This window comes from Garra rufa, chromosome 5 (assembly GCF_049309525.1).
Source record: "Garra rufa chromosome 5, GarRuf1.0, whole genome shotgun sequence".
Taxonomy (NCBI): domain Eukaryota; kingdom Metazoa; phylum Chordata; class Actinopteri; order Cypriniformes; family Cyprinidae; genus Garra; species Garra rufa.
In genome coordinates, this window is record NC_133365.1 from 8,889,668 (window position 1) to 8,915,769 (window position 26,102).

Below are 26,102 nucleotides of genomic sequence, written 5' to 3' on the forward strand. Positions count from 1 at the left end.
AGTTTTAGTCAAATAAATAAAAAATGTATAAATGATTAAATAATAAAAATAAAATAAATAAATAAAAATAATAAATAAAAAAAATTATTTAATTAAAAAAAAATCGCTGAATCAACTGAAATACATTAATGTATACCATTTTATTGTTTAGTTCAGGTAAAAATTCTTTAAGGTAACAATTGTAGGTCACTTGCATTAACTATCATGAAATAATGGGGCCATAATGTAAAGTGTTATCAAGAAACAAGAAGTGCCTTGCAAATGCATAAATGTAATACTCAAGTGTTCCTGAAGATCTTAATGAGCTGTTTGTGGTGTGTTTGATCTCAACACACTTGTGCAACTCAAATTTGTGTTGTATATTGCAGTCATAGGTTGTATCTTTTCGAAGCATTTCAGTGACCCTTACAGATATTTCTTTCCCCCTGATGACAGGATGAGGCCCCCGGGGAGCCACGCACTGCCCTTTGGTTTTGTCTTTGACCCGCTGCCCTCCGGCTCACCCGCCTGCGCACACGAGCGCCTCTCTACGCCGGCCGGCCGACCCATCACCCGCGCCGCTCCTCCAGGAAAGTGGGTCACGAGTCTGAGACTGAGGGATTACAGGCCGAGAGACAAGTGTGTGATTCCTAAATCCTGTTGCCCCTGAAAGAAAGAAAGGAAAAACACAACACGTCCCCCTCTTGACCCAGACCGGCTCCCCTTCCCAAAACAACCCCCCCACCCCCCCCACCCCCGTTCACTTCTCCTTTAGTTAGTGCGCATGAAAGAATCTCCACGAAAACAATTCCACTAAACCACCTCCTGCGCCTACACCTGTGTGATTTGTAGAGCACTGGATGAATTGTTTTCTAATCAAGAGTGCCTCAGTATTAATGACGTATAATAATGACACACTGATAAATGCAGGCTTTTAAATGTCTGACCCCAGAGCTCCTCACGGCAGCACATTTGTCCCGGATTCACTGACACGCCGTGGATGAATTACAAATAATAAATCCATTAATTTTGGAGCTGATTCGTTGCATCCATCATTATGTGAGCTGGTTCTGCTCTGATCCGTCTCTGATGACATTGCCTAATGTGTCTCTGAAAGACTCAATGCTGATTGAAGTCTTTGGATGTGTTACTTGTTAGAGGACATCTGCTTTGAAAACATGATTTATATAGAAATGTCTGTGTAAACATATAAGTCAAATATTGAATGGCTGGATTTGGGTAGTGTATATACATATGTGTAGGCTGAGATGAAGTCATTTTTGCATTTCTGATTTCTGATCTTTTCACACTGAGGCCAACAGAGAGACACATATACAAGTATGACAGAAGGTTCAAATGCTCACTGATACTCCAGAAGGAAAAAACATGCATTAAGAGCCGGGGGTGAAAACTTTTGAACAGAATGGATATGTTTCTATATTTTTTTTCTAATTTTGCCTAAATGTAATCTTTCTCATTTAGTACTGCCCTTTAAAAGCTACAAAAGATACGTGTTTCCCTGAAGGATTTTTCTGAAGAACAGCAGGCAGTTTAACTGTTCAAGACAAACAAGGGACTCATAAACAACTATCAGTAAACAAAAGAGAAAAAAGTAACAACACAGTATTAAGAATCAAGTGCATGTAAACTTTTGGACAGGGTCATTTTTAAAAATTCAACTATTATTTTCTCTTGTGTAAATGTATTGTATGTGAAATATATTATTCAGGTAAGATGCATTTTGTATGATCTCTCAAATTTTGGTAAAAAAAAAAAAAAAAAAACATTTTCAGATTCTGCCAGTATGTTAAATTTTACTTCAACTGTATGTATATAGGCTATATATGTTTGTTTTACTGCTTTTGTAATGCTTATTTTAATAAACATCACTGTATTACAGGTATCTAATGAGAATTAGTAGTATGAAATTACAGCATCCAGAAGGGGATGTGCATAACTGTCAAAAAAAATGGTCCGTAATGGTCCTAAAAATTGGGTTTTGTTTACTTTAAATTATGGTTTGTTTTGGAGTGATTCATAAGATTCACCTCTGATGTTTTTCTGATAATATTACGAAGTGTTTACATCAGATTCAGTCTTAAGTGAAAATATTCTGCATTTGCTGTTTGTTTTCTGCAGGTAGAAGATGAGACCACCTACAGAAGAGCTCCAGAAGGACGTGTTAACTTCTCTTAAGGGCTTTGAACTCTGACCTCATATAATGCGTCTGACCTGACGTGTGTTGTTTTTGCTCTTTTAGTCAAACTTCTCCAAATAAAGAAAGGGTCTTAAGGGTCACTCAAAGCAACATGAAATATGGGGCAGTTGCGCTGAGGAATAAAAAGCCAGGCGAGAGCACAGAGATTCCTCAGCGGTGGACAGTTGTGGCTTCGTATTGTTGCAGGATGAAGCCAGCGACACATGCTGGGCCGTAAATGTGTCGGCTGTGAGCTAAAGGCCATTGTTCTGGAGAGAGTCACAGCATTCTGCCTTTGTGCCATTATGCGCTTCATCATTAGCATCTCAATATTAGGAGGCTGATGTCAGTAGAAGTGCAGTCGCCCTTTGAACCGAGCAGCATCTCAAAACCGCTGCTGTCTGGTGAGACACTGACTGGAGGTTTGGAGATGCACTTATTCTGCATCAAACCAAACACTTACCAGTCTGTCAAGGGTTTGAGTCTGCAAATCACAGCTAAACCGAAGTATGTTTAATTAACTAAAACTGAAAGTCAAACCTAAACCATAAAACATTTGTCCTACTTGAAATAAAATATAAATTGAAATTAAAAATAACTGATAAAAGATATATACAATAAATAAAATATACAACTTTTTGAATTTTAACTTGTTTTGTCTTCTGGGTAACATGAATTATCTTCTGTAGCCTCTGAAGGGCAGTACTAAATGAAAAAATATGACGTTTAGGCAAAATAAGAAAAATGTAAACATCTCCATTCTGTTCAAAAGTTTTCACTCCCCGGCTCTTAATGCATCATGTTTCTTTCTGGAGCATCAGTCAGCGTTTGAAACTTTTGTAATAGTTGCGTATGAGTCCCTCAGTTGTCCTCAGTGTGAAAAGATGGATCTCAAAATTATACAATCATTGTTGGGAAGGGTTCAAATACATAAATGCTGGAAAACCAAAGAATTTGTGGGACCTGAAAGATTTTTCTGAAGAACAAAGAACAGCTGTCACTAAATAAAAAACAGCTGTGGATCATTCAAATTTATAACATATAAACTTTTGAACAGGGTCATTTTTTATAAATTCAACCATTATTTTCTCTTGTGGACTATATGTAAACTTATTTTATGTGAAATATCTTATTCAGGTCAGTACTAAATAAAAAAATAATAACATGCAATTTGTATGATCCCTTATATTTTGGTCAAATAATTAGCATTTTGCAGATTCTGAAAGGGGTGTAAACTTTTGACCTTAACTTACAAAATGTACTAACAATATTATAAAATACTAGTAATGATGATGAACACAACAAAATGACTAAATCTTTAAATAAAATCAAAATGGAAAACGGATTTTAAATATGAATAAATCTTTTATTCTGCTTTGTACATAATCTTGTTGATTTCTATGTTTTTATTCACACTACCGTTCAAAAGTTAAGAGTCTGTAAGAAGTCTTTTCTGCTCACCAAGGCTATGTTTATTCGTTAAAAAATATCGTAAAATTGTGAAATATTATTTCAAATTAAAATAGCTGTTTTCCATGTGAAAATATAGTAAAATATACTGTAATTTATTCCTGTGATTCAAAGGTGAATTTTCAGCATCATTACTCCAGTCGTCAGTGTCACATGATCCTTCAGAAATCAATCTAATATACTGATTTGCCGCTCAAGAAACATTTCTGGTTATCATTAATTTTGAAAACAGTGAAACATTTTATTTTATCAGGATTCACAGACAAATAGAAAATTCAAAAGAACAGCATGCATTTGTAATTGAAATCTTTTGTAACATTATAAATGTCTTTACTGACAGTTTTGATCAGTTTAATTGCCCTTGATGAATAAAAGTACACTTTTTTTTTCTCCCCAAACTTTGGAACAGAAGAGTATGCTTAAAAAAACAGCATACTCGATCATAAATATCTTGAAGAATTAAATAAATAACCAACCAAAAAATAGATAAATATAACAAAATCACACTGACACACTGTGCTTGTTGATGAATGATGACTGAGCCAGTATCACTATCACCACTGATTCTGTTTAACGGGGTTGTGCACCACAGCTAATCATATTCAGACAGTTACAGTAGGACACAAGTGAACAAAAGGCTCAATGGTGTCACCCGTCCAGACCCGCCGCGGCCTGCTGACCCTCTGAACGGTCAGCACACTCGGGGCGGCGGTTGGGCAGTCAGGAACGCGCGGACGAGAGCGGTTGGACAGTTTAGCCAGCTGCTCTGGAAGCCATCGCTCGCCAATGAAACTGCCAGATGGACACACTTTCAGAACAATGAGAGTTTACTGCACTAGCGGCTAGGCTAACGGATAACCAGACATACAGTCAGTCATTGGTCTTCAACAAAGCCTTGAAACAGACTGGAACTCAGCTTTTGGATCTTTAGTAAGATCAAAATTCTCTTCTTAAATGAGAAACACCTTCTCATCCAAGATCCCCAGTGTCCATGTTCCAGTCTGGCTGGAGTTTCCTCAGACGGCAACCGGCTGAGTGTCCTGGGATCAGCTCTACATTGAGTAACCAAGCCTGTTTAATGAGGCGTGTGATTGGTGCCCTCCTTCCCCGCACAAGACACTCCATTCAGACGCGTGATTGATTATGACAGACGCACAAAGGAGAGCTGGTGTCAGGACCAGCACGCTCAACCTCTGACCAGCAGACTCCTGTATACGCACACGCCGCTTGTTTACATGCTTACGAACGCATGCATATGCGCAAGGACTTATGCATACGTGAAGATGACATGTGAACTGGTCATTTCTGTCAGCTTTGTAGTTTAATAAACCTGGGACTTGTATTTGCACAAATTTTAAAAGTTGCATGTTATATACTGAAAAGTATTTGGTGGAGGAATCATTTTCACTTAGAAATTGCTGGTCAATTTTACAAACTATTACAAAGAAACAACCAGTCATATGATTTATACATCATCTGAAGGCTAATGTTTTAATAATTTAGCTTTCAGTTGATGCCTGGTTTGTTAGGATTGGACAATATTTAGTTGAGATACTATTAACTACTTAAAAATCTGAAATCTGAGGGTGCAAAAATTCTAAATATTGAGAAAATCGCCTTTAAAGTTGTTCAAATGAAGTTCTTAGCAATGCATTACTCATCAAAAATTAAGTTTTGATATATTTACGGTAGGAAATTTACAAAATATCTTCTTGGAACATGATTTCTATTTAATATCCGAATGATTTTTGACATAAAAGAAAAATCGACTGGTTTTGTGGTCCAGGGTCATATTATGTTTTTTTTTTTTTTGTCTTTTAAAGTATACTCAACAATCTTTGTTGGTTTTAATTTTGTACTTCCAAAAAAAAAATAATAATTTGCAACATAGGATTACATTAAAACAGTTTTTACTCAAAAACTACAAGAGAAATAATTGCAAAGAAATGGCAAGTAACACATTGAATTAAATAGAAAGAATTATATAATATTTTCTTGTGAAGCATACTATAATAATCTTTATGACAAATCGTTTTTACTATTAAATTCTTATATTCATGTTATGTTTTTACCTTTTTTTCTTTTTTCTTTTTCTTTTTTTCTTTTACTGCACAGTACCCTACACAGCCTATACTTATAAATGTGTCACATGTGTTTTATGTTGCATGTTTAATTTAGATAGTAGCATTCATTTATCATGTGACGAATGAGGTGTGTTAGTTCATATTTCGGTCATACTGTATTTTATTTGGCCTTAACTATTTGTTTTGGCTTACAGCCAAAGCACATGGTATGAAATACTTAATTCCAGTTAATATAAAATAAACATTCATTCTGCCGTTAACTGTAATAATCCAGTGAGATTTTAGTTTGAAAAAGAAACAGAACAAAATGAGACAGACAAAATCCTTAAAAAACGGTGGCAACTTCTCCAAAATACTAGTGTTCTAATGTTTTTGGCCACCACTGTACTTATGTTCATATATGTTGGTGCATTGAAATTACACTTAAATAAATTGCATTTAATTAACATTCGTAGTTACACTCTTACCTTTTTGCCTAACCGTAACCCAACCCTTACCTCAAAACCTAACACCTACAACCACCTTACATTTACTCCTAAATGTAACCATGCCGCAAAATCATTAGCAATAAATGTGGGAATTTACCACAATGACTGGTAGTAAGACAGTTAATCCATATCTTAATGTTATTACATAGTAGTTAACCAAAAGTGTGACCCACATTTTGTGTAACTTTTAGTAGTCCAATCAAATTATTAGCCAAGATAAAGATATTAAGCATCACAATGGATATTAATTAAATTGTCAAACTAGAACTCCAAATATACAATGCATAAAAATTCACATGCTGCACACAGAAAACCTTCTGCAGATAAATAACACAGCATTCACGAGTTCGCCCTTACATCTAATCTGCTTGAGCGAGCATTAAGCATATTTTGGCGTGCTGTCCGGGGGAAGGGTTCCGGGCCGGAATACAGGCCGGAACCAGAGAACTCCCCCTGCTAGTGTAGGATCGAAGCAGATTAGAAGTGGGGAGTAGGGGTGGAGGAGGGATGCCAAGAAACTATCGCTGGATGGAGGTAAGACGGCTGGTAATATATAGAGGATGCGCTGATTGAATGATTGGTTAAACAGGTTGCACCTGTGCCGAATGGGTTGATTATCTGATCGTGCTCCTCCTGAACCTTGTTTAATCAAACATCATTTATGATATTTAATCATATCAATTTTCTTTTATATAGTGTGAACTCATAAAGTTTTGTTCTCATCTAATATTGTCAGTGAAGTCAAACTGATATCACTAAATATTTGTCTTTTAAACCCCACTTTACCACTTTATATACAGTTGAGGTCAAACATTTACATACACCTTGCAGAATGTTAATTACTTTACCAGAATAAGAGAGATCATACAAAATGCATGTTATTTTTTATTTAGTACTGACTTGAATAAGATATTTCACATAAAAGACGTTTACATGTAGTCCACAAGAGAAAATAATAATTGAATTTATGAAAATGACCCCGTTCACCGATTTTTGTTGTTGTTGTTGGTTGGTTGTTTAGTGATAGTCGTTCATCAGTTCCTTGTTTGTTCTAAACAGTTAAACTGCCCACTGTTCTTCAGAAAAATCCTTCACGTCCCCCCTCAAATTCTTAGGTTTTTCAGCATTTTTGTGTATTTGAACCATTTCCAACAATGACTTTATGATTTTGAGATCCATCTTTTCACATTTACAAAAGGTTCAAATGAGAGCCAGGGGGTGAAAAACGTTTTGAACGAGAATTTTTTCTTCTGTAGCTTTTGAAGGGTGATGAAATTTTGGCAAAATAAGAAAAATCTTCATTCTGTTCAAAAGTTTACATCCCAGGCTCTTAATGCATAATTTTTCCTTCAGGAGCAGCATTAATTTGGTAAAATAATCAACATTTTGAGAATTCTGCAAGGTATATAAAACTCATTTTTGAGGTGAACTGTCAACATGATTAAGTTCAAGCTGAATTGTATATGTTTTAAGAAAAGAGCCTCACCTCTAGTATAAGGAAAGTTCATGCAATGACTAATACACACACAGGACTAATCACAGTTAGGATTTTTTTTGGAAATTGTTCTGCTCTTGTTTTTTCTGTAATGCTTTCACGGCTGTTGGCAGCTCTTGTTTCTGCGCATGTGCTGTTCCTCAAGCATGCTGTAAATTCATAACGACCATGCAATCAATATCCGCATGCAGTAATGCGTCGCTTACGCATGCAAAGAAGCTCCGCGCCTCGCTTTGAATTTACAGAGCAAATCAGGCTTTTCTCAGCAAACTCGTTAATCTTGTTTGGGATATTTAGAGCGCATATACATTAGTGAAGTAAAGGAATGGAAATCATCATATTTCAGATCTACCTTTCAATACTCACAGGTCATCATTACAGATTGTTAACTTGATTTGTGGCCTGTGCTTCTGAGCACCTGCTGTTTTATATCCACCCCGCCGGCACATTCATTTTCAGCACTATGATATGACGATTCGTTTCAAAATATTAGCAGATTTAAAATGGATAATATCTTGGACAGAATTTAAGACTTATATCAACACTTACAGATGAGAGCAAGTGTGTGTGTGTGTGTGTGTGTGCGTGTGTGTGTGTGTGTGTGTGTGTGTGTGTGTGTGTGTGTGTGTGTGTGTGTGTGTGTGTGTGTGTGTGTGTGTGTGTGTGTGTGTGTGTGTGTGTGTGTGTGTGTGTGTGTGTGTGTATGTATGTGTTAAGAAGAGGCAGGAGATGCTGAAGGACTCCAGGCTGCCATCTTTATGCTTGCGAGTGGATTTAGTTTATATTGCTCATAAACCCAGCATGACTGAATAACTGTGTGATTGCTGGTCGTGGTATGAAAGAAACTTGCAAATCATACTGCCACTAAATTCCTGGCCTTGCTTTTAAAGGAATAGTTCACCAATAATGAAAATGTGCTTAAAATGTGCTCACCCTCAGGCCACCTAAAATGTTTTTTCATCAGATTTTGGGAGAAACCTAGCATTACATCAATTGCTCACCAGTGGATGCTCTGGAGTGAATGGGTGCCGTCAGAATGAGAGTCCAAACAGCTGATAAAAACATCACAATAATCCACAAGTAATCTTCATTACTCCAGTCCATCAATGAACGTCTCATGAAGCCAAAAGCTGCGTGTGTGTAAGAAACAAATCCATCATTAAGCTGTTTTAACTTTAAACTGCTCTTGTCCTCTCACATCAAAATCCATCCATATATTTGTTTAGAGCTGTTTTGGGCTGTTTTAGTTTGTCCTGATTCAGACCAGACCACTGGAGGAAGCATTACTATGGACTTTTAGCTTCAGAAGATGTTAATTGGTGGACTGGAGTGGTGTGAATTACTTGTGGATTATTGTGATGTTTTTATCAGCTGTTTGGACTCTCATTCTGACGGCACCCATTCACTGCAAGAGAATCCATTGGTGAGCAAGTGATGGAATGCTACATTTAAATCTGATGAAGAAACAAAGTCATCTACATCTTGGATGGCCTGAGAATGAGGATATTTTTAATACATTTGTATTTTTGGTTGAACTGTGCCTTTAAAAGATGCACAGCAGAAACTACACAGAGTCAATCTGGTTTATTTGGAATATGATGCATCCGCTTTCATCTGGTTCTGGTTCTCCAGATGACTCTATCACCCGACGGCCCTCACAAAGAGACGTATGTGCCGACCATTGATGTTCACAGCCCTTAAATGCACAATCATTTAAAAAAGCTGGACATTCCACTCCAGAATAATATATAGTTTTGATCTGCTATGTGCTCCTCACAACACAAGGATCTTCAAGTGTCTCTCGCTGAGCTCAGAGGACGTGCTGTTTCCTGCATGTGTGCGATGAGCTGAGGCTCTGCCACCAGGTCGCGTGCGCCGGAGCAAATGCCACAGAGCTCTATTAAAGCCTGATTGAAATGGCCCTGTAAGTGGGCCCCAGGTGCATTAACACTTTAGCAATTTGCTGAAATCGAGAGAAACAAGAGGTACAGCGCAGGCACAAGAGCTGAGATGCTCAGACTTGAGAGACGCTCTATTCAGGGAGTGTATTGGTTGTGTGTGTCTGAGTTTCTCTGTGTGTCAAAGGGACTTGTGTGTGTGTGTGCGGGGGGTCATAGATGCCACCAAAGGACAATTAATAAAGTGACCTCCTGATCATTTAATATTATACACTATCAACTATAACATCATTACTGCCAGTGTTGTACTATTGTTATACCATCATTGTTTTATATGATGTCTGATATGATTATTTAAAATATATTTACATTTTATCTGTATTGCAGGAACTGATTTCCCAATATCATTATTTATTTATTCTTTTTTTTTTTTTTCATTTTATTAGCTTTACATTTGAACAATCAGAATTTATAATAATCAAAACACAATAATTAGACATTTTAGATTTTTTCAGTATTTTTGTGTATCGATGCTCACTGATGCTTCAGTAATGCCACGTTCCAGACAACCCATAACCCGTGTTTTTCCAACCTTCTACCCGTGAAAGTGCACTGGAACGGCACTGCCTCTTAATGCATATTTTTCCTTCTAGAGTATCAGTAAGTGTTTGAACCTTCTGTAAAAGTTATATGAGTCCCTCAGCTGTCCTCAGTGTGAAAAGATGGATCTCAAAAGCATACAGTCATTGTTGGAAAGGGTTCAAATGCACAACAATGCTGAAAAACCAAAGAATTTGTGGAACCTGAAGGATTTTTCTGAAGAACAGGGACAAACAAGGGACTTGAATCTGTGTTAAATTGTTAAATCTGTGAACAAAATCACTAAAAAAATAGTAAAAAAAAAAAAAAAAAACGGGGTCATTTTTTATAAAATCAACTATTAAGTTCTCTGTTTTATATGAAATATCTTATCAGTACTAAATTAAAAAAAAATCTATGTCTGCTTTCTTTGTTTGTGGTTGAAATTGTAAGAGCATAATTTTTGTCTGTCCGCCGTTGGTCGTCCCGGGATGTTTTTATTTCCAGTCAGTCTCTGACCGTCAGATGGACACGTTCCGTTTGAGATGCTCGGGAGGAACGTTTGATTCGGAGACACGCGTGGAGGCGGGGTGGGGTGTGTGAGGGGTGGATGGGGGTGATGGTCGGTGTGTTCACGCCTCTGTAGGAACTCCTTCAGCACCGCGGACAGAGACACACACACATGCATACACAGAGCCGTGACGCGCTCCGATCCTGCGCTTTTGTGATGCTAAACAACTGCAGGTCATCAGGATTCCTCCTCCCTCAGACCTCCAGAACAACACAGCGACTCAATCTAGACATTTGAAAAGTTGTAGAGCCCCGAAACACCGAGGGACCGCCGCCCGGGCCGTTTTCGGTGCATTATTTTGTTGGGCCGCTCGTTTTTTCCACTCGGTTTAAACAGTCATTGTTTTTTGTTTTCCTTTACAATAAATATTTTTGATTTTCGTTTGCGTCAGAATGTTGTTAGAACACCCAGGATCAAGTTGTCAAAATGCTGGAAATTACACCAGATACAGCTCGAGTCAAGGTAAGAGCTATTTCACTACATCATTTCAAAGCAGATTCCTTTGAACTGTTTAATATGGAAATCGTTTGGGAAATTGACAAGCTCCCACTGAGCTGTGACTTGTCAAATCAAACCACAAAAGTAACCGGTAATTAATCAGCCGGTAATTATTTATAAAACATACTAAAATGAATGTCTACGCGACATAGATGGCATGTTTGAGTGCTAAAAGTAATTGCATTTTATCTCTGACTCAAAACGAAGGAAATGTTCGCATACGTTTCATACAGGCTATACTAAAAAGTATTACTGTAATAATTAACTTAAGTACATCGTAATGTCATTGCTGACCCTTAAAAAAATTTATCCATGACTTCTTTAAATGTCAGTAGCCTATTAGTGCGTTTAACAAGCCGTAGACCCTGATCTCAAAAGCTTACACATCTAACACTTTTTCAACGCCAAAGAACCGTATCATTCAGCTCAAGAACCCTAAAGCAGTTATGGATGATTGAACCCTATGAACCCTTCTGAAGAGTGCGGTGGATGAAGTGTTGCTCTGAAAGTCAAGCGTGTGGTTTTTGCGCACATACATTCACTTGAACATTATACTGATGATCTTGAAAAAGTTGTCTTTTTTGACAAACTGACGACTGTTCCTGCTCTGAACATTCGCCTGTCGGACGCCGTATGAATATGTAATGAGCAACATTGTTAGCGCACGGAACAGATGTGAAGCGTGCGCGGTCACGGTTGTCATGAGAGACCCATGAGCGGACCGAAGCTCTGTCCGCGCGACCAGCAGGTATCGGGTTCCCTCAACAGGTGCAGCACCTGAACCAGAGGAGACCCGGTTTAGGGCTGTTCTGTAGAGAGGGTATACATATTTGTTTCTCAACACATTCTGTCTTTGAGACTAGAAGGCTTTGAGGTTTGGAGAGAAGTTTTCTTTAATAGTAAAATTAAAGGTTTATTGGCATTGCCGGTTCCATGAAGAACCTTGATCATCCATAGAAACTTTTAAATGCAGAAAAGGATTTTTAGATTTTTAAAATGTTCTTCAAATTGTTCTTTTAAGAACTGCTTACTGACAGGTTCTTTAGGAAACCAAAAATGGTTATTTTATGGCATCACTGCAAAAATAACCCTTTGGAGCCTTTTTTTTAAGTGTGTAATTACTATAGCCTTAGTATTTGCATCTCTTTAAAACATAATAATTACTTGGTAAACACAAATTGTTCAATATGCTTTCTCGCTAAATTAATATATACAAATATATATAAAATCTAATAAAAGTAATGGTGTTATCGCTTTATAGTTGTCAATGACGACTATAGAAAAATAGTTGTCAAAAATCGCGCTTTTCGCGCCCCGCCTTTAGCCTCAAGATTTTGTTACATCAAAGGAGAACAGGTCAATATGACATAAAAATGATAAAGCTGAAAGTAAGGAGGAACATTGCAGCACCTTTCGCCGATATGTGCTTCATAAAGTGTGGAAATCTAGGCAAATGTGGCATTGATTTTGAGTTTATCATGCGGCGGCCGCAGTGGCACTAAAGCTGATTTCCCCAGACACAGCAGATCAGTGTCAATAACATTCATCTGGAGCTTGAGCAGCTCGATCAGCATTTCACACAACTGCCTTTTCTTTCCTACAGCAAACAGTTGTCTGACCCAAATCAATGTAGAGAAATGTAGAACGATCTGGATTTAAAAGTTTACAGTTTGTGCGCATCTCAAAAGGACACGGTTCATTTTCCGCTTTGAAGAAGCAAAAGCATTGCACCAAATTTCAGGTTGATACAACACTCTTATATATAAAGGTTCTTTACTGGCATCAGTGGTTCTATAAAGAACCTTGAACATCCATGGAACCTATCAAATGCAGAAACGATTTTTAAAATGTTCTTCAAAATGGTTATTTTAGGAACTGTTCACTGAAAGGTTCTTTGGGGGAACAAAAATGGTTCTTCTGTGGCATCCCTGCAAAAACACCCTTTTGGAACCTTTATTTTCAATAGTAAAACCGCATTGTTTGCGTGTTTGCGCTGAAAATTTTTCAACTGTCAGTCGTAACAATTCGTTTCGAAATTTGTATTTATTAGGCCTATTCAAGTTTAGTATTTGCTCGCATCAGTGTCAAGACTTCTTGTCTATCAAAAGGAGATACAGCTGTATCATTTTGTATCAAAAACTGTTTGATTTAAATGACACACTTTTCATCGTCTAGTGTGTCTATCGAATATAATTCAGACACTGATGTTTACTCTCATTAGACTTTTACTTTTAACTAAACAGTTAAAAAAAGCATAAAAAAGCATAAAAAAGCGCAAAAAGCATTTTCTCGTTGCATGCATTACGCATTTTAGTTTTTATTATTTGTAGTGGATGTATTTTGCCACTGGTTTTGTGTGTTTTACGCACATGCACCAGGTTGTATTTTGAATATTTAAGGTCCAGATCAAGATGGGGATTTGTCAGGTGCTCATGTTCATGTGATGGGCACACACCTGCTTTGGGAAACACAGTCGCTATCATTCAACTAATTGTTGCTCATCGTGTGCATAGTTGACATCATATGACACATTTTCGCAGAATATTTGTGAACAAAATATTCTATTAAAAGTGGATATGAATATTTTGTGGACGTTTGAGGACGGTTGTTGTGCTGGTTTTGAGGTTTCCAGGTGATGCTCATCTGTTTTATCAGTCACCAGAGTAACGGGGCGGCGTTTCTATTGCGCATCAAGAGCCACAAGACGCAGAAACTCGCCGCGCAATGGATTTGTCTCTGAGACGCGCGCGTCCTCCGCCAACTGTGCGCTGCGTTTAACGCTCAGAGTTATTATCGCACGCGTTTTGGCATTTTGTTTCGGAATAATGAAAATGGAGCAGAATAAGGCTGGGGATTTGCCGAAAGAGCCGTCCTCTCATCACACGGAGATGCTCTTGGCTTTACTTACGCAGAGAGAGGAGTTACGGAAAGGTACAGCCGACATCAGAACACGGATGAAACTTGTCTTGCAGTTCTGAGTTTGATTTAAATTTAGATCTAGAAAAATATGAATCCAACCCAATCCTATACGTAAGTCGCTCATTTGCTAAAAGCTTGTGACTTATTAAACTTAGCCTACATTTTCAAAAAAAAAATGCAGTTTTCAGGGGACTCTTTTGTGTAATGCTTTTTGTGTATAATAATATATCTGATTTGTAAATGTGGAGTAGATTTTCTTTCTCAGTAGAATTCAGATTTCTCCTACATGTGTAACGCTTTTCATGCGGCTCTAATACTCTGGATTAGGAATGATTGTGTTTCTGTGGGATTAAATCTTAAACAGCGGCTCACAACAACATATGCCTGCGTCTTTCGTTTCCACAAATCGGCAACATTTCTCATTTTAGACTTGGAAGATATTAAGGTCCAAAATCGGCGTTTTTGTTTTGTTCTCGGTTAGCTAGATGGAAAGCCCTTAGTGTACAAACACATTTTAGAAAACGAAAAACATCTAAATGTGTGTTGAGAATTAATGACAACTTTAGAGAAACTGCCCGTTCTTCTGAGTGAATGCTGCAGGTGGACAAACTATTTCAGAAGCTACTATTTGAAAGAAAAAAGTGTCGGTTTCTGTGCTTTATAGACTAATGATTAGAGCCGTTGGCTGATTGAATAATTGATAGGAACTTGTGCACCTGTTCATGACGTGTGTGTTGATGTCAGAGAAGCAGCTACAAGCTCAAAGACACTTGATTCGCCAGATAGAACGCGCTGCGGCCTTATTTATTGCATTGTTATTGTGGCTAACAAGAAAATCTCGAGTAGTGAGTGGTTTCATTTAATTTTCATCAGAATATGATAGAATGTGATACCGTAAAAAAGATGTAATCAAAGCAGTGTTTTCTGGATATTACATGGTTGCAGACACCTGTTATTTAAGGACATGCACAGAATTAAAGCGGGTTTGCGAAATATAGAATTTACTTATTATGTTTTAGAGACAATATTGATATTAATAATAATAATAATATGTCGTAGCTATTTATTGTTATTTATTCATGCTGTTGATTTTATTTCACAGCGTTGGTTTTATGTGTCTGTGTGATGAAAAGATTGGTGCTTTTTTTATTCAAGTTTGTTTTATTACAATCTTTTTTTTACAAAGACAGACTTTAGATTTGCATCATAAATACATAAGTACGCAATACTAAATGAACACATTAAAGTGAACGTTCTCAGTTTTACGTTGTTAAAGAGAATGATTGCTTTAATAAGAGCTCGTCAGTTTACCGGTGTAGTTTACTGTGACCTTGAGTTGCATTGTGATTTATCATGAGACTGTGCTCACATGCTTTAATATTGTATAATAATAAGAAGAAGAAGAAGAAGAAGAATGTTAAGAATGTTAAGTTAAATTTTTCTCTCATTGATTGATTGTTATTATGACTGTTGTTGTTATTATTCGTCTAATAATGATACAGAAAAAAAAATCGAATTATAAACTATTTCATAATAATAATAATAAATGTATTACACTGAAATGGTCTTTATCCCTTCTAAAGGTTCTATGTGTCGCTTAAAACCAGCAGTCATTTGTCATTTGCATTGCTCTTTGAAACTAATTTTGGTGCACCTTTGCTACTAAACAGAATAATTATAATTTCAAATAAGCTGTTTCTGTGAGCATTTTTCCCCTTCTTTCTTTCTTTTCGTGCATAAAAACGGAAGGTGCAATCATATTGTGTTGGGAATGTTGTCGAGATGAAATGATACGCTTTAATGGTTTACCGAATGCAAAAATTCGCTGTTCATTTCCTCAATACACTGTTAAAAATAAAGGCTCTAAAGGGGTGTTTTTGCATTGATGCCATAGAAGAACCATTTTTGGCTCCACAAAGAACCTTTCAGCAAGCAGTTATTAAATTAACCATTTTGCAGAACATTTTAAAAATCTAAAGAACCATTTTCCACTAAAGAACATTTTCTGCATTTGAAAGGTTCAGTAGATGTTCAAGGTTCTTCATGGAACACCGATGCCAATAAAGAACCTTTTTAAGAGTGAACATGGCTTATTTGGAATAAACAACCTGACAAAACAGGTGCTGTGATTTGTGATATGCAGGTGACTTTTTCATCACACAAGTGACATTCTCGCTCAGGGCAACAAATAGCTGTCATCTTTCTAAGTTTTTTTTTTTTTGTATTATGTATTTTTATGTATTAACACTGTTATTAATTCTTTTTTCGCAAAAAAGGTTAATGCTGCATTTCATTCTGATACGGTATTTGATCATAAAAAATTTATTTTTCTTTCTGCTTGCAGATATTCCTGTTTGCGCGGGCTGTAACCAGCACATCGTCGATCGTTTTATCCTGAAGGTTTTAGATCGACACTGGCACAGCAAATGTCTGAAATGCAGCGACTGTCAGTCTCAGCTGGCCGACAAATGCTTCAGTCGAGGCGACAGTGTCTACTGCAAAGACGACTTCTTCAAGTGAGTTTCTTCGTATAGTTTTATATCGTCCACACTTACGTTTCGGATGCCATCTGACCGGTGTTTGACCGTAGGCAATTTTTCCACAGGAGATTCGGGACCAAATGCGCTGCGTGTCAGCAGGGTATCCCGCCGACACAGGTGGTCCGGAGGGCGCAGGACTTCGTGTATCACCTGCACTGCTTCGCCTGTATCGTGTGTAAGAGGCAGCTGGCCACAGGTGATGAGTATTACCTGATGGAGGACAGTCGACTGGTGTGTAAAGCCGATTACGAGACCGCCAAACAAAGAGGTAAATCATGGTTTATTCAGAAGATTTTTTTTTTAAGAACAGGTGTTTGTTTTTAAAAGAGAAAACTGAGAAAGCACAGTTCCCAAAGTCTTAATTGTTTTACTTCCTTCATTCGATGACCTCACATTGATTGGCCGCTTTTAACTCTGAGCTTAATCTCGCTGGTCGTGGGCTCGTCCATAAACATTTGACCCTGTTCAGGTAATTGCGAACTCGCCAGCCTCCAAATCGATAAGTGCCAACGCCGTACAGAAGCGTTCTAGTTAGGGCTGAACACACGCAATAGAGCTGATCTATGGAGTCAGAGAGACACAATCTGCATTCGGGGCAGTTTTCAGCCAGATTCAGCGCTTTAATACTGAACAAATTGGACTGCGTAGTGATTTATTTGGAAATGAAGTCTGGAAAGGACCTTAGTGTCATCCACTGAGTATAGATGAACACACGTTACGCACATCACAGGATATGTGCGTTCTAAATGTTCAGAATGTTCAGTAATAGAATAGAATAGAATGCGATGCCACAGATGTCACAGATGATTCATTTTACTGAAAAAAGGTCCCCTTTTTCTTGGTGTTAAGAGACAGACTATTTCCTAATTTGAATAATCTAAAAGCCTACCACAAACAAAGAACCTTTAGAGCAATGGAAAGGATCCATGGATGTTGAAGGTTCTTCATGGAATCACCGATGAGATTTAAAGAAAAAAAAAACTTTTTTTAAAAAATATTTTTTTTAGAATAGAATAGAATAGAATGGATGATAAAACGTGCATATATCTCAAAAAAAAAACGTTCTAATGACTAACAAGAAATAAATTAGTTTTGTTAAATTAAAATATGTTTCTTATATTACAGAGACGGAACGCTCATTATTTATTTTTTATTAACGGGTCTGGAAGAGACCTTGAGCTTCATTCATTGAGCAGATAAACTTACATTACACTGAATAACTGCATTCTAAATGTTTAATACGGGCCTTCAGCGCCTTCACCTCACCGACGCTCAGATTAGAATAGAATAGAATGTATAAATAGAAGTGCAATTGTTTTTAAAAGGATGTTACAACTTTGTTTTCGTTCGTCTAAATTAATTTAAATAATAATCCTAAATAATAAATATTTAGATATTATTTGAAATGCATTTACCTTTCTCAGTTTAAGAACGTTTTTACACCTAATGTTGCTGTTTCAACTAGCATAAATATATAGCCTATGTTTGTAGAATAAGAAATTAAATTCGTTTGTATTAATCAAAATATGTTTCTTACATTACAGAAGCGGATTCGACAGCAAAACGCCCGCGCACAACAATCACCGCCAAACAGCTGGAGACCCTGAAGAACGCGTATAATAACTCACCGAAACCCGCGCGCCATGTGCGGGAGCAGCTGTCCTCAGAGACCGGCCTCGACATGCGGGTGGTGCAGGTAATCTATATCTATATTACGCCTACAGCTCTTCCTCAATCCATTCAAAGTCCATACATGAGCATTACAACTGAACTACACCGCGAAATCGCGCGGTTATTTATCTCACCCTTAAAAAGTCGATTCGTAATAATGAAAAACAGTTTTGTCTTGAATAAAAATAGTTAATAACTGTTACCACACGAAACACATATGTTAAGGTTAACTGGCAATGGAGTTAGCTGAAACTACGACACTAAATGAAAAATACTCATTAATAACACTAAAGAAAAAAAAAACATCTCGCATTTAGGAAACTCGCTTAGCCCAGCTGATCGTGTTTTGAATATTTATAATTATGAAATTCATAATTGTGCTATTCAATTACATTATTCAATATGTATTATTCCCTGTTATATTTATAAGCTATTATTCACAAAAGAAAGTACCTTATTCGTGTCATTCTAACCTTTTTTTTGTTTTTGTTTTTTGTTTAATGCATTCAATCCTGCATTTAATAATTCATGTATTATACCCTATTATTTACGCTATTATTACTGTTATTACGATATCATAAGATTTTCTACCAATTTTCTACTTTTTTTGACAGTCAACGGCTCGACTGACTTGTTTGAAATACTGTCTCGATTTATTGTAAAACCGAGCGTACTGAATCGTGCAGAAAATGCCTAGGTTACACTCTTAAAAATAAAGGTGCTTCACGATGACATAGAAGAAGATTTTTTTGTCTAAATGGTTCCATAAATAATCTTTAGCATCTGAAGAACCGTTCCGTTTTACAAAAGTTGTTTTGTGGCGAAAGAAGGTTCTTTAGATTATAAAAAGGTAAGAAAGAGATCGTTCTATAAAGAACCTTTGACTGAGTGGTTCTTTGTGGAACCAAAAATGGTTCTTCTATGGTATCGCTGTGAAGAACCTTTAAAAGCACCTTTATTTTTAAGAGTGTATATTAATGCGCCACACAATCGAATTGACGCTTGTTTTTGGTTATGCTATGATAATTGTGTGCGTACATTAATGTAGTGTTATCATGTTGCTTAGTAGGCTACATGTATGGTGGTTGATGTCCATTATATGAAGTAAAAAATAATGCACACAAAAAGGTATACAATGAGAAATGGGATTTAGTTTTGTATTAGGCCCGCCTTTCTGTTAAAAAAGGCTTTTGTCAGGTAGAAGTAGCTTTGTGTTTTATACTACACCTTTTTGCAGTGCTGCCTCAAAATTTTGTAGGATCAGCAGGTTGGCAAGGTGTGAAACTAACCCATGTCTCTGCACAGGTCTGGTTTCAAAACAGAAGAGCAAAGGAGAAAAGATTGAAAAAAGATGCAGGTCGACAGAGATGGGGTCAGTACTTCAGAAACATGAAGAGGTCACGTGGGAGCTCCAAATCAGATAAAGACAGCACTCAGGAGGAGGGCATGGACAGCGACGCTGAGGTCTCTTTCACAGGTACGTTTGCTCCAAAAACGCTGCACAAATGTGACTCAAGTGTGATATAGTTTCAAATGAAAACTTTCTCTGAACAAGAACCAATTCATCATTCTAAAGTGTTCATGAATGATTTTCAAATATTTTTTTGCTTGGAATCAAATCTTGCAGTATTGAAGCCAGTTTGTTTGATTTAAGGTGTAGAACTGTTTATTAAATAATTGTCTGAAAAGCCTGTTTAGAAAATGAATGGGAAAAGTGAGAGCTCAGACATATTTTTGGTCGTAATTCTGGCTTCCATCAAAAACAGCCACACTCTTCAAAATAAACATTCTAAAGGGGGATTTTTGCAGATATGCCATTAAAGAATGATTTTGGGCTCCCTAAAGAATCTTTCAGTGAACAGATTTTTAAGAAATATTTTAAAAAGCCTTTTCTCCAAAGGAAAGGTTTTGTGGATGTTAAAAGTTCTTCATGGAACCACTGATGCCATAAACCTTCATTTTTAAAAGTGCAAATATGTTTAAGATAATGGAATTTTTGTGCATTGAGCAATCCACCACTCACTTTCATTTTTCCCTTCATGTTCTACACACAGACGAGCCACCCATGTCCGAGCTGGGTCACTCCAACGGCATTTACAGCAGTCTAAGCGAAAGCTCTCCGGCTCTGAGTCGTCAGGGTGGAGCTCATCCGCCCTTCCCACTGGAGCATGGCGCAATCATCTCCTCGCAGGAGCAGTACCACGACATCCAAGCCAGCAGCCCCTACAGCCTCCCGCAGTCTCCAGGATCACTACAGGCTCTTCCCAGACACCAGCCCCTCATCTCCAGCCTGGTCTACCCAGAGTCCGGCCTGCCCATGGTGGGTCAGAGCGGAGGCCAGAACATGACTTCAGGGGTTCGCATGATGGGTGGGGGAAACGGGCCGAGCTCTGATTTGTCCACGGGAAGTAGCGGTGGGTACCCAGACTTCCCTGCGAGCCCGGCATCCTGGTTGGATGAAGTAGATCATGCCCAGTTCTGATAGTTTTGAAGATGCACATTTGGAAAGAGACCTAGAGCAGATCTCCACTAGTGGACTGGGATTACAGAGCGGATGAACCTCGTATCTTCTCTATTATTGGCAGACGAGTTGGAAATCAATTAGCGATGGACCCAAGACTTGAGCTAAAAAGTCTCACCAAGGTTTTGGACTTCTGTTTGGTTCTACAAGGACACAACATTGAGAGGAGAGCCTTCACCAACTATTGGAGCTCTTCACCAACTTTTACCATACCTAGACCATGACTTTTAACTATACGACAATGCAAAGATTTTATTTTCTTCTTCAAAATGAGAATTCAAGTCAGTACACCAAGAAAGAAATGAAATCATCCATTGCTGTTACTGATGTGTATAAATGTGATATCACCAGTTTTGGTCAAAGTGTCTGGTCGTTGCCAAATGTCTATATACATTCTATAACATTTTATCAATGTGGAGTCTTTATTTTTATACAACCTCCTTGGACAATATGATCACAGAGACTTTGTACATGTTTCACAACAGGGATAGACAAGTTGTAGTTGTTGTCTCTTTCTATTCAGTAGGAGTTCCTCTATGCATTTGTGTGTTTTCAGACGTGTCTCGTTCATTTCACTCTGTTGGAAATGTTTGGCCGAGAGGCGCCGTGGCTCCTGTATGTGTTATGTGAAAAAATGTTTTATGTCTTATTTATTCTCTGATGATGGTTAAGTGATAAAGGTCTTTAATAAATTTGTCAGTGAAATCCTCAAGTAGCCATCGCTTCCTGGCAGAGATCTTTTAAACGCTGTGGGCTTGTGTTTTTTTTATTTCTTCATTTGCTAAAAGGATGCAGATTTCTGTGCCTTTTATAGCCTCCCATTGTTCTGCACGCTCTAAAGATGGAGGAGCGGCCATATGATCCGGGAAGGTTTCTCCAGTGGCTCGTTGGCAGCGAGAGGGCTAGAACGGGCTTGGATATTTATTTCTTTTTTTTCCGAGATTAATCACATCGATCTTATATCAGGGCACAGATAATGGACCCGGATCTGGCAAAGTCGGCGAATCGCCGGTCTGGCTTGTGACCAAAGGCGTATCAAGAGTTCAACGCCTCTTTAGCAAAGAAATTCAATGCGGACGCCGCTGCAACTTGTCGATTTGGAGAGATAACCGTGCCATGTTTACCTGGTTGCCCCAACAGGACAGAAATATTCAATCCATTAGCATGTCAGAGTTCGGTTTGTTTACTATTTCAAAGTTCAATTCAATTAGACAGATAAAATGCTGTGAGTGGTGGTTTGAATTTTATTAAACATAACGGCGTAACGATGCAGCCCCAAATAAGAGTGGCAAAAAGCAAAATAGTTAGTTTGTTTGTTTGTTTTATTTACTTTTAGTAGAATGTCCAAAATCTTTATGTCAGAACCAGTTCTAATTTACCTGAATCTATTCGTTATGTCTGCTCATCTGTCGAGGAACCTCCTGGATTTATGCTGAATTGGTCTTTTCAGTTTTTACCTGAACCGCGAATCCATTTGACTTGATTCCAAGTGCCTGGTGAAAGAACTGGTAAAATAATTAATATAACAAAGGCTAATTATTAACAAAATATATTGGACTTGGACAAATCATTTTATATTTTACAGTCATTATTGGAGAAATATGCTTTTGCATACAGGCTATAGGTCTGTTAAAGGGTTAGTTCACACAGAAATGAAAATTTGCCTATTATTTACTCACCCTCCAGGCATCTTAGCCTAGGTGTGTATGACTTCCTTCTTTTAGAAGAATGCAATCGGAGTTATATTAAAAATGATCATGGCACTTCCAAGCTTTATAATGGCATGGGTGGGTGTTCCTCTTCAACAGTCCAAAACAAGTCTAATAAAGTGCATCCATCCATAATAAAAAGTGCCTCACGCGCCTCTGGGGGGTGGGGGTTTGAATAAGAAAAATATCCATATTTAAAATGTAATAATCCCTTTAATTTAGCTAGCGCCAACTGGTCGTACACAGAAGCTATTCCGGGTAGGTGACAATGAACGTTGGTGTCGCGCATGTGCTGGTGAGTCTCGCACTAACCAACGTTTGTTTACAGGAGCAAAGGAAGCAAAGATTCCTTACTTCAGCAAAGGAAAACCAAGCTAGATTAAAGTGATTCTTACGTTTTCAATATTGTTTTTTTTTCTCACACAGAGGTCTTTATTCAACCCCCGGAGCCATGTAAGGCACTTTTTATTATGGATGTATGCGCTTAATTGGACTTGTTTTGGACTGTTGAAGAGAAACACCCATCCATGTAATTATAAAGCTTGAATGTGCCAGGATGATTTTTAATATAACCCCAATTGCATTCGTCTGAAAGAAGAAGGTCATATACACCTAAGATGCCTGGAGGGTGAGTAAATAATGGGCTAATTTTCATTTTTGAGTGAACTAACCTTTTTAACACTGACGCAAACGTTAGGCATGAAAGATCTGTCAGATTTTTTAACCCGATCTTGCAGAAATTGGTATTTTGACAAATTTGTAGGAATTCATACAAAGGACCACAACTACCCCTGAAAATCATACAAATGAGAATGTATGAATTTGTACGTATTATCCACCTCGTAAAATACATACGAATTGGCCGTGAGATAGCTGTTTTTGAAACGCAAGCAGAGAAGAAAGAAAGTCAAACAGTATTTACACCTTTTCAAGCAGTAATTCGAATTTTTATATTATTTTATTTTTATTTTTATTTATATTATTTTATTTATAAATTCAAGAGTACAGAGACAAGAGTGCAGGGTTGCTTAGCAAAATAGTCATGAGCGTCATCAAGTTGTGGTTTTATGTAACCTGGGCACATGACCGAAAGAGCAACTCTTATTGGTTGTCCAATTTTTTTGTTTTTGTTTTTTGTTTTTTGAGCATAATGATAAATGTTGATAAATCATCAATTACACATCAGTTAGAGCATATTTTGATCTTCATTTTGTGGCATTAGTACTAAAAAGCATGCTTCCTTTGTTGAGAAGCAGCAAAAAAAGAAAAGTAGTCTGTTTTATTTTATAATTTCCAGACTTACAGTACAAAGGAACTTCTCATAAGGACTTTAATTAATTAATTAATTGTTTTGCACAACTTTAGGCCAATTTCTTTTTCTGTATCAAAGCAGAAATAAACACTGCATTTAGACACATCCTGTTTTTACAAGACATCCAGGAAAATAGAACTCTGACATGAACAAAACTCTAAAGAGTAAACAAATAAATAAGTACTTTTTTAAACAGAATTTCTTCTTCTATCTGGTCAAGGTTATACCCGTCTAAATTGACTCTGTCCTAAGTGTTTCTTTTCACTGTTCTAGAAACTCTCAAACTTCTAAATGAAATTGACTGGGCTTCTGTCAATGGGTTTAGCTTTAATTGTGATCCATGTAACATGAGGCATGTGGGAGGCAGAATAACCCAAAGAGACTGTGAAATGTAAAAGCAAAGCTAATCTGAGCAGATCTGAGCTCTGGTCAGTTTACAGGACGCTTTCCACGAGCAGCTCCAGTGGATTTGTCAGTAAAAAGGTTGTTCACCCTGATTAAGCAGACAGACAGGAGTTTTAAGACAGGTTTTCTCCTTTTCTCTCACCTCAGATGCTGCAGTGACAGGTGTGTGAGGAAGACATGACAAAGCATAGATTACACACGCAGATGTCCGCTGTGTGAACCGTACTGAGAGATTACCCTTCCCACACTCACATTAACTCCAGCGCTTCACACAGGTGATTTTATGTAAGGAGGGCTTTTTTTCCCATAACGTGTAAAGCGGATTTCCTCTATAGTGCAGTTTGTGTGTGGCCTGTTTCATCAATTGCTTTGTGTTTTTAGTTCACCTTTGTAAGAAATTTAGTTTTTAAAATAGATATTTAGAAATACATTTCAGTTTTTAATATAAAAACATTGCAGAATTTCTCCATATTGTGATTTCTTCATTGCTGAATATACAGTTAAGGTCATACGTTTTGATATAATGTTTGACCAAAATAAGAGGAATCATACAAAATGCATTATGTTTGATTTACTGACCTGAATAAGATATTTCACATAAAAGACATTTACATGTAGTCCACAAGAGAAAATGATAGTTGAATTTATAAAGAGAAATCCTTCAGGTCCCACAAATTCTTTAGTTGTTCAGCGTTTTTGTGTATTTCAACAATTTCCAATTATCACAACTATCACAGAAGGTTCAAATGCTCACTGATGCTCCAGAAGGAAAAACCATGCATTAAGGGGTGAAAACTTTTTGAATTGGAAGATCAGGGTAAATGTAACTTATTGGTACTAAATTTTATTTTAAAGTTAAAATTAAAACAGAATTTCTAAAAAAAAAACAAAAAAAAAATGTATATAAATTATATATTTTCCAAAACATGAAACTTTGTGAATAAATCTAAACAAGTTGGGTTTCAAATTTGAGGTTGACATCTCAGAATAAGAGCTTTCAGTATTTTATTTGGGTGCAATACCAATTGTTTTGATGAAATTTGATTCCCATTTATTTCACTAAATTAAACATACCATGCAGTAAACATGCTGCATCATCTGCCAGTAGTTTGTAATATTACTAAAGCAATTTATGCATGCTATTCTCCTTTTGTTCATAAGCACACTCAATCACTGCTAAATCAAATCTAATACCGCTGAGTGTCCAAATACCACAGTATTAGTCAGAGTGATTCCGGTCATCTGTAGGGAAAGCTACTGTACATGTAGCCGAATCTCACAGCTAGTTTGGCGTCAGATGGCCAAAGTAAATCAGTGCTGGCAGTAACACTTCCCCAGGGTCCCACACGTCACCCGCAGCATTCAGGCCTAATGGAGCAGCCCTAAAGACACAGTCAAAGCCAGAGCAGGGCGGCCCGTGTCTGCAGGGCCTCTGGGATACGCAACAGCACTCAACGGCTTTCATGAGTAAACAATCAATTAACTCTGCTAATGAGTAATATCCTCTGCTGGGAGAGACAGTCATGATGGAGGATGAAACATGCTGTTAAAAAAGCAACTACTGTACATGTTTTCCAGTTTATTGGATCTTTGAGTCACAAATACTAGGAAATGAAAACTACCTGAACTTACATAAAATGTCAGAAAAACAGAGCCTTGTTAAAAAAACAGCATATACTGGTTAGGTATATTTTGAAGCATGGCAGCTGGTTTTAGCTGGTCATTAGTTGGTCGGCTCAAACCAGATTCCATGTTTCAAAACATAC

The 26,102-nt window shown here is 37.3% G+C and overlaps 1 protein-coding gene across 1 annotated transcript; it reads left to right on the forward strand.

Annotated features, from left to right (window-relative positions):
* The first annotated feature begins 11,105 nt into the window (after positions 1 to 11,105).
* LOC141335410 (LIM/homeobox protein Lhx3) lies at positions 11,106 to 21,609 on the forward strand. The gene is made up of 6 exons (XM_073840860.1): positions 11,106 to 11,223; positions 16,523 to 16,694; positions 16,784 to 16,986; positions 18,263 to 18,414; positions 19,695 to 19,866; positions 20,444 to 21,609. Exons 1-6 carry the CDS (start codon positions 11,154 to 11,156, stop codon positions 20,869 to 20,871), a joined length of 1,197 nt encoding a protein of 398 aa, XP_073696961.1. The 5' UTR covers positions 11,106 to 11,153; the 3' UTR covers positions 20,872 to 21,609.
* The last annotated feature ends 4,493 nt before the right edge of the window (positions 21,610 to 26,102 follow it).